Source organism: Camelus ferus, chromosome 3, assembly GCF_009834535.1.
Source record: "Camelus ferus isolate YT-003-E chromosome 3, BCGSAC_Cfer_1.0, whole genome shotgun sequence".
Taxonomy (NCBI): Eukaryota; Metazoa; Chordata; class Mammalia; order Artiodactyla; family Camelidae; genus Camelus; species Camelus ferus.
In genome coordinates, this window is record NC_045698.1 from 28,498,440 (window position 1) to 28,515,455 (window position 17,016).

The following is a 17,016-nucleotide window of genomic DNA, read 5'->3' on the forward strand; positions in this document are numbered from 1 at the left end:
AAGGCACTTCCCCAAAAGATATAAAAATGTCAGATAAACATATGAAGCAATCAATGCTCAACATCACCAAGGAAATGCATATTAAAACCACCATGAGATACCACTACCCACCCACTAAAGTTACTAAAATGAAAACCAATGGCAATACCAAGCATTGACAAGGATATGGCACAACACATTGATGGCTGGAACGCAAAACGGCATAAATACTTTGAAAGATTCCGTTTCCTCTAAAGCTACACATATACTGACCGTAAAACTCAGCAGTTCCACTCTCAAGTATTTAAACATATATCCACACGCAGACTTGTGACATATGTATGTAGCCGCTTTATTCATAATACGTCGAAACTTAGATGTCCATCAACAACCTATATGTCCATCAATTGATGTGAACAGTTACAAATTGTGGTATATCCATACAACAGAATAATACCCAGCAATAAGATACATACAATGCACAGATGAATCTCAACATGGATGGATTTCAAGTGTTATGCTGAGTGAAAAAGGTCAGAGTATATATTGCATGGGGTCTTTATTTGAAATTCTAGAAAAGTCAAATCTAATTCATAGTCACAGAATGAAAATTGTAGTTGAATAGTTGTTGCAGTGGAGGAGAACTGACTACAGATGAACATTAGAGAACTTTTTGGGATGGAAATATTCTACATCTTGATGATAATGGTGATGGCATGGGTGTTCACACTTGTCAAAACTCTTCTCTGTAAACTTACAATGAGTTCCTCTTATTATATGTAAATTACTCTCAAGAAAGTTGACAGGGTGGGCAGAGGAAACCATGATTGTTTTACATTCTTTCCTTCAAATTAAATCTAGAGTCAAAATCATGGTCTATCATGCCAAGTCAGTAGCCCTTTTAAATATCCTGAACAAACGTTTGCATTTTGCCTTGTAACTAATATCACCCATTTTCAATAGAATTGCCGTGACTTAAAAAAAATCTAAAATTAGAGAAAAGTTCCCAGTTTGGGTTTTGTCTCAAGCTTACTTTGAAATATAATCTGCACTAATCTTTCCTAGGGTTTGAGGGAGTCAAAATAACACCCCTTGTCCCCTCCTGACTTCTGAGCCACTTGAGAGACAAAAAGAGTCATGCAGAGATTTAATATGTCAGATTTACTGCTGAAGAAGTCTAGGTTAGAGGATGTAATTTAGGTTTGTGCCAACAATGGCCACCTAATATCAAACCTAGAATCAGACATGTTCACTACGGCATGGGCAGTCCTGCACAACCACAGGTCTCCTCTCACAGGGACATAGAGCCTTCACTGCAAAGCATACAACATTTCTGGCAAGAGATCACAACATAGGCTCTCTATAGGCATCCAAAAAAAAAAAAAAGGCAGACCAGGGCTTGTATGTCCAATTCTTTATCCTAAACTCCCTTGACTGGGGAGGTGGGAGAGAGGGGAAAAGGGAGAGACTGGAATTCCTTAGTTAATGGATGTCCAAAGCAACAGTGTAGGAAAAAGGCCATTCCCACCTTCTATCTTCCCAACAATGTAGATCAGCATTTCTCAACCTTTCTTCCACCTTGGCACACACAGCAGCCAAGTTAACACAACAACACGTTAAGGCACAATTCACAGTACACTAGATACAGGGCTAAACCTTCTCTTCCATTCAAGTGGGCATATTTAACCGCATGTGACTAAAATGACATATTTTGTTTTAATTTACTCTGGTAATGAGTAAATCAATTATAAATTTGTGAATTTTATTATTTTAAAAAAACATTATTTTCTCAATCCTAAAATGTCATCAATTACAAAATACACCATCAGTTTCATAATAATCTCTTAGGAAAAAGATACTTAATATACCCATTGATTTAAGATCATTATAGAACTATGGTCCTTGTGTCAACTCATAACTCATTTAGATACAGGTATGTCATGAAATTAAAGTCCAGAGTCAATTTAGAAGGGCTTCTGACTCATGAAGCCTGAAATTAAAGAAATAATCATTTCTTTATTCTAATAAATAAAGAATATTTATTTCTTTATTCATGAAACAAGCTTTTGACATCATTATATAAAACACAATTTTCAAACTGAAAAGGCTATACTGGTCAGTTATAATCGTGGAAACTCTAGCTTTCTGAGACAAACTTTTTTATTTAAAGTCTTCATTATAGTTTCAACACAGAACACCAATTTAAAAGCTGATTTCATACTTTGACTACCATAAAATTGGGTACATAGGCCCCAATTAAAGTAGATCTAGGTTCTGTGATCTATTTCGTGTGTGACTTTGTTAGCACATTTAAGACAAATACTCTATAATCTAAGAACTGATGTCTAGAGAATAATAAATAATTCTCAAATTATCAGGCATGGTCTGGATGTGTGGTTTTCCGACCAATGAGCATCTATGCCATACAATTTTCAAACAAGAAAAATACAAATTATATTCAATATAATTTTAGTCTTTACAGGGTTGTTTCAGGAAGTATATTAAATATCTTTAGTTATATCACTATCATGAACATCAATTATTTTTCTTTCAGATTCAAAAGAATTTATTGCCATAAGCAAGCTTAGTAAGATCTATCAGTATTCACATCCTTATAAAATAACATATGCATTTTCTCTTCATGCACAGAAGAGTGTTAGCTAAGCATCTTTGGGGGCCGAAGAAATGAGCTGCTTTCTTTCTCCATAATTCATTATTTCTTTCTCTACTCCATCTTACATCTAAACCATCTTATGTCTTATCTCTGAGTAAGGAAGGGACTAAGCTGGCCTACCCCATGTCAATACAGAGGAAACAAGAGGTTCATAAACAGAATCTAGTGGCTACATGTACTCCATCCTCGGTCTTGCTTCTTTTGGGTTGACGTATAGATCTTATACCAAGAATAGTCCCTTCTGCCCTATGATACCAGAAGTAGTGAATTTTCACTTTCAGGTAAGGAAAAGATTACAAAGAATTTCTCCTTTCTTAAAATGAAAAGAAAGGAGGTTAAATAACTCAAAATTAACTCAAGTTCTTCTACAGAATTCTACAGAAATAGCATTTACTGAATACCTCACATGCAAGACACCATACAAGGGGCTTACATATTTTATTTTCACATAAGAAGGAAATTAAATAAAGCAATTTAATTTTTCAAAAGCTAACAACACAAAATAATAGGCAAATCTTTAAATGGAGGAAAAAAACCTATTTATTCACAAATTGCACAATAAACAAACACTCATTATTCAAAACAACAGATGGTAAGTGCTCACCTCTCTAGATACCCAACTATCTACCGTTTGACAATATTCCTTATTCAACAGAATAAAGTATAATTAATATTTGTTTTTTGGATCATTCTAAAACTAATCTCTCTAACAAGAACTAACTTTCTGGTATAACTTTGGAGAAAAATATAATACTTTCCAATGCAAATGCTGACTTCTCCAACTCTTAAAAAAAGAGGTAAGCATTCCACTAAAAGAAATGTTCTCTAAACCATCACAGAAAAATGTACTCCATTATGCACATGCTCCAAGAGGGTAAGGTACAATTCCTTAAAATAAAGAAGCTTACTTCATCTCTAACAAGTATAAAATTAATTTTCAACTAATAATAGCTTCCTGAGTTTCAGAAGTAACAGTATCAGCAGTTCTATATAACTGTACTATAACATATGTAGTATAAAAATAATAATTAACATTAGCAACGACAGTATTGATTTGTGGATGTGACTATAGCCTTTCAATGAAATATCCTCTTCAATATATCCTCTTTTACCCACGGGATTGCACTGTAGATCACATTTCAGTTTCTAGTATGTTGTGCCTAAGGTATTCACTCTTTGGCACTTTAATAACACTCCTACATTTTAATTTATAGAAAGATATAATTTAGCTATTTAAAACTGTGATTGTTTCTCAATTCACTGACTAGTTCTAGAAAAGTTATCTAGAAAAGGAATTCTAAACCATCAGCTAGAAAGTTATAAGAAAGAAATTAAGTTATGTTCAAGGTTTTTAACCTTTTAAAAGCAAGGAAAAGAAAATACTGCTTTTGACTGGGACAATATAGCAGTACAATTTGTTATGATTTATCCATAAGAGCCATTCATTTAAAAAAATGCACATCTTAAAAATGACTTGCTTGTGGTAAGGACTACCTACTTTGATATTAAAAAAAAAAACATTCTGACATTTAACAGTACTTCACACATTTAACAAATACTGAAGGTGGCAACTTACCATCGTTATAATAATTTTAAGTCAAAACATAAGCACAAATCAGAATTAAGAGAAACTTCAGAAAATGTTCAGAATGTACATATTTGCATGCATTTCCAGCTGGACTTTCAAAGATTCCACATAAAACCAACTTTGAATCAAAATGAATGTCAAAAAGATTCAAGCTTTGTGACTCTACTCTAATGAAACAAGAAAAATAGAAGAGTGAACAGTAGCAGTGGTATGTTTGCAGCAGGGAAAGATATCACCTACTTCCTTAATCAGAACACAAAGTCAACAAGTCAACATTTTAATAACACTGGCCATGAAGTTATTCACTATTTGAGAATGTACTTTCCAAGTTGTCTTTAAAATGCATTCACTTATATATCTGGATTAAATTAAGTTTATTAATCAAAACCCACTGTACTCAGAATTTTAATCTTAAAAAGCTGAAAACATAACTTATGAAAGCATAGTCCAAACACTGTACAATAATTCTTTCATTTAGTTTTCATATGCCTCATCTGAAAAACATATTTTACAAACAGGAGTTTTACCCTGTTTCTCCAGAATAAATGTCCCTAAGCCTTAAACTGTGTAAGTGACAACACAGATTCAAACGCTGCCTGCTAAGCTTCACCGGGCTTTGATAAAAACAGAGCCATCTGGAGGTGCAGCACCATCTTCCTCCTCAGTTACAGTCTCCACAGTCCCGGATGCCGACACGATAACCATTGTTTTACTTGCGGAAACCGTCTTCTGCTTTTCAGCAATAGCTGCACAAACAGCAACAATCTCATCGCTTTCAAAGTCATAGTCAGGAATTGACTTTGGTGAGAACTGCGTTACCTCTGCGGATGCGTCACTTTTTTTAATCCTCTGTGCTACCTTCTGCTGCTCCTGTAGTGTTCTTGCCCAAGAAAGGTCTTCTTTCCACATTTCAGGGTTCATTGGATAGATGTGAAGGGCTACTTGAAAACTTCGAATTGCCTAGGGGGAAATAAGGTCAGAGTTTTTTGTCTGCTTTGTTTTGAAAAATGAGTGTATTTGTGGGGAGGCTGATAGCTCAGTGGCAGAGCAGGTGCTTAGCTGTACAACGTCCTGGGTTCTATCTATCCCCAGAACCTCCATAATAAATAAATGAATAATATTTTTAACTGAAAAAAACAGAAAATAAGAAAAATGAGTGTATTTAATATAATCCACACAATATCCACAGCTCTGTCTCTTCTTTTCCTTAACATATTAGACTATAAAGATGAAAATTAGAGCTATGCTCTAACCACTGAATGATGATTGTGGTTAAAAAAAAAAAAGTTATAGAATGTGAAAGAAAGTGACTGACAAACTGCTGATGAGGACTAAAAGTCTATTAAAACAGAGGTACTGTTACTACGGTTCAGAACAAGGCAAATGCATTGCTCAGCTTCTGCAGTTCGGCAAACATACGAATGTGCAGATTTCCAGGAAAACTCATGATTAGAAACATACCAGGAACACGTATCTCTGAAGCCAAGAGTTTAGATTATAATAATGATAACGTATCTTGAGTGTCACAGGAGACAAAGAAGAACATTATATAATAATGAAGGATGAATTCACCGGAAAGATACAACAATTATTAAGTATACATGCACCCAACATCAGAACATTTAAGTGTACAAACACTGACAGAACTGAAGGGAAAACAGACAGCAATAAAGTATTAGTAGACTTCAATACCCCAACTTCGATAATGGATAGAACCAGACATAAGATCAATAAGGAAAGAGAAGACTTGAACAACACTTTAAACCAAAGGGACCTAACAGACATATATAGAATGTTTCAATCAACAGCAGCAGAACACACATTATTCTCAAGAACACACAGAACATTTTCTAGGATAGATCACATCTTAGGTCACATAATAAGCCTTAAATTTAAGAAGATATATCAAGTATCTTTTCTGACTACAATGGAATAAAACTAGAAATCAACAGCAGAAGGAAACTGGAAAAATTTACAAGTATGTACAAATTAAACAGCACACCCTTGAACAACCAGTGAGTCAAAGAAGAAGTCAAAAGAGAAATTAAAATGTATCTTGAGACAAATGAAAATACAATATACTAATACTACAGGATATAGCAAGAGCAGAACTCAGTGGGAAGTACACAGTGATAAATGCCTATGTGAAAAACAGAAAGATCTCAAGTAAAAATACCTAAAACTTTACCCTCAAAGAATTGGAAAATAAAGAACAAACTAAGCCTATAGCCATTTTCCAACATACACATTCACATCCGTATAAAAATCTAAATAATTACTCAGAGATATATCCAACCATTGACTTTTAATTTACTATCTGTTCCATTTATCTTTGTATTTTCTTATGTTTTTGTCCATATGTATATATAGTAAGAATTGTTAGATGTTAGAAATTTTAGCTTGCTTTCAATATATTTCTTTACAGTATCCCTTCATTATGACATTGAGCAAAGTTATTTTTTAACCATTCTAGTGTTTCAAAAGAACAGCTTAAATTTACATAAAAATTATAGATTCAGATTTTTTTCAAGTAGAGCCCTAAAATTATATTAAATGGGGAAAAAAAAAAAACACTTTCAATTCCTCCAAGAATTTTACAACATAAGGATCAAGAGGAGGAAAACAAAAAAAACCAGATCAACAACTGGTACTCCTATTTTAAAAGGTTAAAATATTGAATAATTTTACTTCTACTGGCTGATTCGAAGTGTCTCTGTTGTCTCATTTGCAGTATATTTTCTTTCTTTATAGGGTAATCTTTGTTGAACATTATGTCCTAGAGGTTTTTTCCCATTACCACAGGCACTTATAAGCAAAACAAATAATGATTTGTAAGTTTTTAATAAAGGAGAAATGGGAAAAAAGCATTATAGGATAGTTTTTTGTTTGTTTTGCTGTTAACCTATTAGAAAACTAAATTCCTTAAATTTCTTTTTCCCAACTCTGATATGATTTAAATCTTTAGATAAAAAAGAGAAAAGAGGACTACTACATTAAATGGCAAGGGAAGAAAACCACCTTTGGTTAAACTGGTTTCCATCACTGTGAATCTTATTCAGATTTTTAAGTTACTTTATTTCAATCAATTCTGTTCTAATCAAAATCAGTTATTATTTCTAAGAACTTAACAAACACCTTTTTTTGGTAATTAGAAATAATGATATATTTATAAGAGTACCAGAAAAATCTAAGTTATCCACAACTTACTAGAACCATGATTAGTAAAGTTAAATTCAGGCTTTGCAAATAATTTCAACCTTTAGGAAACTTTTTTGGGTTTTTTTGTTTACCTTATTTCTAACTGTAAAAAGCTAATAAATGAATGAAAAATCTTAATTTACTTAATAACAAGAAGGAAATTTGGCACTACTTTATTAGATTTGCAAACATTTTTTAGGAAATTAGCTGTCAGGTATATATAGTTCAGTCAAAACAAACACAAAAACAGGACAATTCTCATAGCCAACTCTGACCTACTTGGCCTTTGCTGCCTATAAGGTATAGTCCAGACAAGTTGAAAAAAGCATTAAGTATCAGTTTTACTAAATGTTACACAATTATTTCATAAGCTTCTACCCTTCCCCACTTCTCCTCTCACTGAGCCCAGCAACTTTTCAGTCTAAATATTTATCACCACACTCTCCCATATTCTACTTTGTTCCTTCCTCAACATAATCTTTCAGTGGTTTTGTCTCCATGGTGACACTGATAGCACTTTATAATGTGGTAAATTTAATGATGCAGGGAACTAACCTAAAAGTGATTTTATATTTAAATACGGTTTACCAAATACCAATGTTTTGTTAATTTTTTTTTTAAATTCCCACGATGCCAAATACCTGAAAAACATTCTGACCCTGATGTCACTGGTGTTTGTAATGAAAAAAATTGTTCGGTAACAACTTTGACCTGTGTTTATTGATTAATACCTTTAAAAGGTTATTTGCTATTTACTTTTTGTGTAGATTTGATAAATGGCTATTTACTTTTTGTTTCAGCTGATCAAAAACATGTCAAAATAAAATGTCATCATTGTAATAATCTGACTTCCCTACCAAGACTATCTCTCCTAATCCAAGTTGAGCACGTCCCAAAGTTTGCCAAGACTCCCATGAATGTGGATTTCTCTGGACAGCCATTTCTGCAGCATGAACTGCTGGGAACATTTCATGAAGAGACATTAGGACCTACAGCCAAAAAAGAAAAAACAAAATCCATCAGTAATAGTCATAAACTTGCAAACTAAAAATTAGAAAAAAAAAAAAAAAGGATAAATGTATGAAAACAACTCTTTTCATTTTTAAAAATATATTTTTAGTCTGGTAAACATACCATTTCTGTGGTTTTTGACCCCCTCCTCTGCTATTAAGGATTAGTAATTATATTCTTCCTAACTGAAATAACTATGAAAAATATATATCACTTCTTTTTCAATTATTGAACCCTATTGTCTATCTAGTAAAAACCAGGTGGTCATATTCTGGCCACGGTGGCTCAGAGCTATTTGAACTCTCAATTCCTCTTCTATTTATTCTAATCACAATGTGGTTTTTAGGGAACTCTGGCTCCTGCTGTCAACTAGATAAATTTAAAGTTCTTCAACCACCCATCCTGTCCCTAGTGAACATCCTCCTGCTATAAAAATCATTTAAACACTCCACCAGCCTCCTCACAATTGGGTTCTTCAAACCATACAAACCAGAAAAATCAGGGAGTTCCAGAATCTTCCACTTCAATTTATGCAAAAGGTCTGGATTTCATGTATAATCTCTGAGACCATTCACATTTCAAGATTTGTGACACAACCATCGATATCAGGTTCCAAATTAAATAACTCATTTCATACAGTTTGTCACAAATCCTACATTTAATATATACATATTCATGACTGAAAATTAGACATATCCAAATGAAGGTCCTCACAGCACTTCATTTGGTGGATATAATTTATTCAGGTTTTTCCTGCATAAACTGAAAGCTAAAAAAGGATATGCCCTATGTTGGGGATCAGCATCTGAAAGGTATCTGTTACACGGTGTGTAGATCGAAGATGAACTGCAAGTATTCCCTGCCAAAAGTACGTTTAATGCTCTGTTAGAGATTTTAAGTCTCTGGGATGATCTAATGCAAGTGCTTAGAGGTTTCCTTTATGAACTTTCCCACAAAACAATAGAAACGTATTTTTAAAAACAAATGTTGTTTTTAAACTATTAGCAAATTGAGTCTATTCTGACCTTTTGCTAGCTAAGGACTAAGCCATTTCTAGAGAAATTATCATTTAGAATCCAATCCATCCTCATTCTGAAGAGACAGAGTTATTACTATAAACACTACAGTTAATATCCAAGGAAAGCTAACACATATAAAGAGATCACCAGATACTTTTCTAAAGATATCCATCTGCTCAAATCTCATCCAGAGTTTAGGTTGAAATAAAAGTTAACTTCACTGTGAAGGTAAACAAATTTCTTAATTTGATGCTTAAGGAAGAGCCATAAATAATATAGTGACATATTTTTTCCCAAACAAACTGCATTTGAAAGAGAAAATGGGGGGAAACACTTTTGGGTCATCACTGCTCACCCAACACAGTGCAAAATGAAAGTGAAATTCTTCATAATCATTACCTGTGATTTCATCTCATACAGGGTAGCATCATTTGGGGTTAACTGTAGTGCTTCATCCCACTTCTGAATCGCCTCTCGATATCTATGGTTGTTAAGGTTACATTAATATCATATTTTCAGTAATTCTTTGAAAGTACATGACCAAGTTTAAAAATCAGATACTAAGGAATAATTGTTTATAAAGAAATAGCTCTATTCAAGAACTGATAATGATGATGTTACAAAAGCAGAAAAATTTAGGAGATGAAAGGAAAGGACAGGAAAGGAGAAAAAAGCAAAATATAAATAAAAAAGACCTTGGAAATCTTTCTCCAAGATTTTATTTTCTGGGCTAAGAAGTCACCACCAAAATGTTTTTTTTCATCAATGTCTGCATATGTTGTCACTCATTTTAAATGCAATACAAAGGATTTCTCTCAAGAATTTATAATCCAGTTGCAACTGTTGGCTCTACTGCAGCAATCTAGCTGACCCAGATGACAATTTAAGATGCTGCCAGGTCATTTTGTAAAGATTTTTCAGTTTTCAATTCCTATAAGCTCCATGAGCGGGACCATGTCTTGTTCATCACTATTAATATACGGTAAGTTTATAAGAAATGAGCCACATGAATGAAAAATAGTGTGAAGACACTGATTTCCACTATCACCTTTTCACTGATGCTCTCCCAGTCATGACTCTTTTGAGCTAACATCTCCACCTAGATGCCAAATAGACACCTCAAACTCAATATGCCCCAAACTGATCTTAGCATACTCCATGCCACATCTGCAGAAGCACAGCGTAACTTTTTAAAAAAAATAAAATTAAAGAATGACTAAGTCCTACATGTTATCCAAGGAAGTCATCTTCATAGCATCCTTCCCAAGTGGTTAACTCATGTATACTTGAATATTTCTAGGAGAAAGTTCAAATTACCAGAACATTCTTCATTATAATGACATGAAACTTTCTATCCTGTACCTTTCCCTCAGAGCTACTCATTCTTTGTAAAGCTAAACGGAAAATAAATAATCCGCCAATTTTCAAGGTCCTAGCTACATACAGATGATCTAGGGAGGTTTTGGAGGGGAAACACACATATATGCTGGTTCCTGCCTCAGATCAATAAAAACAAATTCTTGGAGTAGGGCCCAGGCATCTGTACTTTTTAAAAGTTCCCCAAGTTATGCTAATAAAAATCAGGGTTGTGAACCACTGATAATATCTCTCATAGGATATTATGCCCCATCATGCACTGCCTTCTCTTAAATCACTCTGTTACCTTTCATTTCCTCTGTACATAATTTCCAACCTATTATGTAAAGATCCAAACCAAACATAACAACCAAAACATGGGCTGATCTGCACTGATTATTATTTAAGGAGGGAGTAGAAAACGAAAGAAAGAAAGGCAGAATTTGGTAGAAAATACAAAGTTAAAGAACACAAAAAAAGTACACTCTGTTTTCACCTTGCTAGAGCATTCCTTTACTGGTAAACAGTTCAAATGGGCAATACCATGTCCAGGATCTTATGCCATCATGGCAAAATGGCAAAAGGGCTTCAGCCATCTTAGAATAAGTTTGCCACATTGCCAACCGCAGGCTAGCAGCAGGGGTGAGGGTGGACAGGAGTGCACTTTATAAAGCCTGCCTGAACTGCCACGTGGGTTGTAGCAATGGTTACTGTTATTCTGTAGCAGCAGACTACGGATAACTGTAAACTGAAGATTCATTCCACAATAGCTGGCACTCTCTGTTTCCAGACAAATCACATCTGAATATGCAGATTATCAGAACTACTGTTAATAACTTCTTCCCTAATAGGGACGCTGGCTGAGTCCTGAGGAGATATTTGTCTGAAGACTGTGTTTGAAGCTGGGTGAAAGACTACTCGAATTTTAGGAACTACCAATGATTTGAAGACATTGTGACCATTATTGACCTCATTTTTAAGATGTGCTACAACAACGCTGTATGTTTTTCCCTGCCTCTACCTATCCGCAGTATTCTTATGTTATGAATCAAATCTCTAAGAGTTTTACTAAGTGAAAATTACTTCTCTATCAAAGATTTTGCCAAGCTCAAGCGTTTGTTTAGAGCCAGGATCCACAAGTGGGACGTAATAGTGGAGACAGGCGTCTCACTGGCTGCTGTCCCCTTCCATCTCACCTCCTTCCACCTCACCCAGAGATCCCTTTGGAGTGCCGCACACACCACTCTGCTTCCCATGGACTCTGGCACTCTGCAGTGTCAGGCTATGCCCACTTGCCGGGCCTGCACGACTCTCCATACAAACTCTGCGAAGTAGCTGGTAGACATAGGCTGGCTAAACCACTGTGTACCACTGTCCACTTCTACTTATCCTTCATGGGAATCTGAGGTTCACAGTTATTTTAAAATAATTCTCATGTCAATGTCAGCTTAGATCTGCCTAGTGCACTTCAAAGTAAGCCATTTAAGAATCTTTTCAGGTACCATTAAAATTCTTTATTTGTAATTTCCAATTACTCTATTAAAATACTATCAACTATACAGAATTAATTAACTAGCTGCCTCTGTAGCATCACCACCTATCAGACAATAATACTACTTGGATTAATATACTAACCCCTAAAGGGGCCCATTCTTATAGTCTTTCCTTTCCCAGCCCCTCAGGTAAAACAGCCTCCTTTAACCCAAATGTACTTTAAAAAAAAGAAAGATGGAAGAGAAAAGATACAAGGACTTCACCTGGCAAAACAAAAAAAGAAAGAAAAAAAAGGAAAAAGAAACACACAGAGAAGGAAGGAGAAAGTCTGAATTCTACCAGTGGACTCTTAAACAGGGATTAAAAAAAACAACAACAACAAAACACCACAGCTTACAGACAGGAGGGAAAGAGGAGGAAGACAAGGTCTGCAGATCCCAGTGGACCTCATCCTTCTTTGAGCTACACATGTACATCTATTAAGGCAGCCCAAGACTTCAAATCTATACTGGCAACTAAAATACAATGATGGCTTATATTGCATATTCAATATTTTTTAACACAAAATGTTCTTAAAAGAAATCAGGTCTTCCTTATATTTATTACCTGAGTAAATGACACCTGCTTTGATATAAAAAATTGTTTCCTGGGTATACAAATAGAGAAGAATCAGATAACAGAGGAAAGTGCCCCCCTCCACACACGATTTCACCACCCAAAGATGATAACTACAGTTAATACAACATTTTATTATATATACTTCCAGTTTATCTTAATATAACGTATATAACACACACAAAACATTTTTCTCAGGTCTTGAAATCATCAAATGCTTCTCTCTACAGCATAATGCTTAAAGACTGATTACTACTATTCCAATGCAAACTTCATTCAAATGGATCCTCTATTGTTAGACATTAAAAGTCACCCTTTGGTACAAGTTTCCAGTTATAAGATGAATAAATGCTAGAGATATAATGTACAGCACTATATGGAGACTACAGTTAACAATACCGTATTATTTACTTGAAAGTTGCTAAGAGTGTGAATCGTAAATGTTCTCACCACACACAAAAGAAATTTTGTGAGGTGACAGATGTGTTAACTAACCTTATTGTAGTAATCATTTTGAAATATATACATGTATCATATCATCACACTGTACACCTTAAACTTACACAATGTTATATGTCAATTATCTTTCAATAAAGCTAGAAAAAATTTACCCTTTGGCTATAATTGTCTTGGAAGAAAGTGGGCCATGAATAATAATTATTAAAGATAAAAAATTGTATTTTGGAGGACAAATACAATACATATATTATATCTGATGTAAAACTGACTGGAAATGAGATCATCTTGGAAGGAAGGTTGTATAACTCAAGATATCATTCACACTGATTTCTTTTAATTAAGAAAAAAAGCCAATGAGGAAAAACAAATATTATATTTACCTGTCTACACAACCCCCCTTCAGATTCTATTAATATCATCTGCCAGCTTTACAAGGAACATAACTTCAGTTCCAGGTTGACTGTGTTATTAGGACTAGCAATGTCTACATTAATCAAAAATTCAAATGACACTAAAACTCTTTAAATGTAAGATTATATCTAAAATACAAATCATTTTCTGGCCGTTTAATCCTCTGAAGCTAGCCTACATGTTTACCAATTAGAATTACAATTTTAAAATTTTAGTCTGACAGAAAAGGGAGAAGATTCTTATAATGGAACATAAATAAAGCAGTAGATTCTCATGTCTTCTCCCTTCAATCTAGTCTCCAAAATCCATGTGCGTTCACACAGACAGATACACTTAAAAGCTCTACTTCAAATGAACAACTACTTTTAATTTAAACTATGTAAACAATAAGAGGACATGTACATGAACACTAATTATTTTCAAAACCTTTGTAAAAGATAGAACTTTTTCCTTCAACAACCTAGATATAAAACTAAATCTCTAAACAAATGATGAGGGAAAGTTCTTAACAGGGGCAAAACAGCTGATAAATGCACTGTTAGAATTTTAAAAATCATTACTTATGTGAGATAACGGATCTAGCATTGATCATCAATAAAAACCATTAGGGAAAAAAGATGGATGCAGAACTGTATAATGGGAGGATGCTGCATGCTCTTGATCTTAGCATCAAGGTACACCCAGCCATTATAAACATCATGATGTGATGCAATAGAAAGTAAAAAAAAACAGTGAATATTCTGGGAAAAAAAAAACCTGAACTTGAATCGAAGCTGCTAGACCTAACTTCCAGCTTAGAAAATACAAGAGATGGAGGGAAAAAAATTAAATGATTCAGAGGAAAAAAATCAAGCAAATCCAGAGTCTGAGACACTCAATTAAGCAATTTTCCTGGTCAATTCTAAAAGTCAAAATTTTAAAGGTGAGAGAATTGTTCTAATGTTCTAAATACAGGTCCACAAACTTTTTTTCTGTAAAGGGCCAAACAGTAAATATTTTAGGCTTTGGAGGCAGGATGGTCTCTGTTCCAACTACCTGACTCTGCTGCTGTAGTGTAAAAGCAACCACAGAAAACCTGAATGAGTGGTGCTGTGTCCCAACAAAACTTTATTTAGAAAAATAGATGGGCACACCATATTTGGTCCACTAACAGTGGTCTGTAGACCCTGCTCCAAATTAAAAGAGACTAAAAGCCGGGGGGCGGGGTGGGAAGGGACAGACTGGGATTTCAAAATGTAGAATAGATAAACAAGATTATACTGTATAGCACAGGGAAATATATACAAGATCTTGTGGTAGCTCACAGCGAAAAAAAATGTGACAATGAATATACGTATGTTCATGTATAACTGAAAAATTGTGCTCTACACTAAAATTTGACACAACATTGTAAAATGACTATTACTCAATAAAAAAATGTAAAAAATAAATAAAAATTAAAAAAATAAGAGATTGTGCAAAAGTAAAAAAAAAAAAAAAAAAGAGAGAGAGAGACTAAAAGCACATAACCTGTAACATTATAACAATGTTATGAGTCTTGATCGGTCTTCAGTCAAAAAATCAGCTACAAAAAAACATTTTATGGACAATTGCAAAACTAAATACGTATGAGTCACTAGAATATTATTAGGAAACTAAAAGTTTTTAATGGAAAGTTACATGCATGACCCCTATCTTCATACATGTACACACACGCACAGCCATTAAAATCCAAGTCTGTTTCTTGATAACAATATACTCAAAAACAAAAAAGAAAAAAGTAAACTATATTTTTTTAAACGTACATCTAATATGATCTAGTAATTCCATTTCTATAAATCTTTCTTTTAGACTGAACTGTATGTATGCACATTTAGACCTTTGAAGGATATCCACTATATCACTTGTAAAAATTAAAGATGAAAATATCCTATTTCAAAAGAGGTATAGTTAACATATTTTAATACATCATATAATGAAATACAAATAATCCTTTATATCTAAATTTCTCTAGTTCCTGATTTTAGACAGTAAAAGCCTGGAGAGTAAGAGATCTACTATAGAGCTATTAAAAAAAAAACTGTTCTTTATGTAAGAATACAAAATGATCTCTAAGATATATTAAGTAAAAAAGGCAAGGGAGAGAATGGTATATATATTATATTTAGAATGCTATCATTTATGATGTTTTAAAAGATCTATAGGGTGGGGAGTGTATAGCTCAACGGTAGAGTGTGTGCTTAGTATGCACGAGGTCCTGGGTTCAATCCCCAGTCCCTTCTTTTAAAAATAAATAAATAAATAAACAAACAAACAAACAAACCTAATTACTGCCCCCCTAAAGAAAAAACAAACCAAAACAAAACAAAAAAAGATCTATTAGACCCACATGTTTATAAATATACTCTTTGGCAGGATATTAAGAAACTGGTAACTGTGGCTGCCTGTGGGAAAGTGAACTAAGAGACTAGAGGACAGGAGTAAGGGCAGGACTCTTCACTGCATGTCCTTTGTTATTACTGCATCTGCTTTTTAAAATCATGAGTATGTACCATTGTCTTTTTCATTAAAAGTTTCGAGAATTAAACAAATCATGAATCTGGGAAAGAGCACATAAAGAGAGAGAGAGTAGATAGGAAAGAGAAAAGAGGCCAGGGCTGGAGTTTTCAAAATTCAGAGATCAAGCAAAGAAGGAAAGACCAGCAAAGACAACTGAGAAGCAGAGGGAAAAAGGAAGGAGAAAATTCAGGAGTGTGTGTGATTTCTCAGAAACCAAGAGAGAAGTCTGTCATGGAGAGAGTGATGAGTTACTGAATACCTCAGAGAGATCCAATACCATGTAGGTCCTCGGTGACACTGATCAAAAGCAGTATTCTTGGAATGGCAGGAATGGAAACCAGGCCAAAGAGTGAAGCAGAAGTAAGGAAGTGGGGACAATGAGTGATGACAACTCATTTGGGAAGTTTTTCTGAGAATTCCAAAGAGAGAAACGAGAAGATTACTGGGCAGGAATATTACATCAAAGGTGGCTGACATAAACCTCAAACGAAATGTCCAAACTGAACTCACCATCATCTCCTACTCCAAATTTACTCCACCCTTATATCCCTGACTTAAAGAACAGCACCATCAAGTCACAAGAGAGAATCCTGAAGCCATTCTTCACTGCACTTCTCCCTGCCCCACCCAGGTCACATTAGTCTTCAATTCTCTAATTCCATTCCTTGAACCCA

At 34.2% G+C, this 17,016-nt stretch overlaps 1 protein-coding gene across 4 annotated transcripts in view; it reads right to left on the bottom strand.

The window, feature by feature from the left end:
- Positions 1–312: 312 nt before the first annotated feature.
- Positions 313–17,016, bottom strand: part of TTC33 (tetratricopeptide repeat domain 33) — a 31,281-nt gene continuing 14,577 nt past the window's right edge. For all 4 annotated transcript variants that reach the window (XM_014566329.2, XM_014566328.2, XM_006193048.3 and 1 more), the window contains exons 3-5: positions 9,869–9,950; positions 8,297–8,428; positions 313–5,201 (exon numbers count right to left, since the gene is read on the bottom strand). In XM_014566329.2, coding sequence (XP_014421815.1) covers positions 4,848–5,201; positions 8,297–8,428; positions 9,869–9,950 — 568 coding nt within the window. In that variant the 3' untranslated portion in view covers positions 313–4,847. The remainder of the gene's footprint in view (positions 5,202–8,296; positions 8,429–9,868; positions 9,951–17,016) is intronic.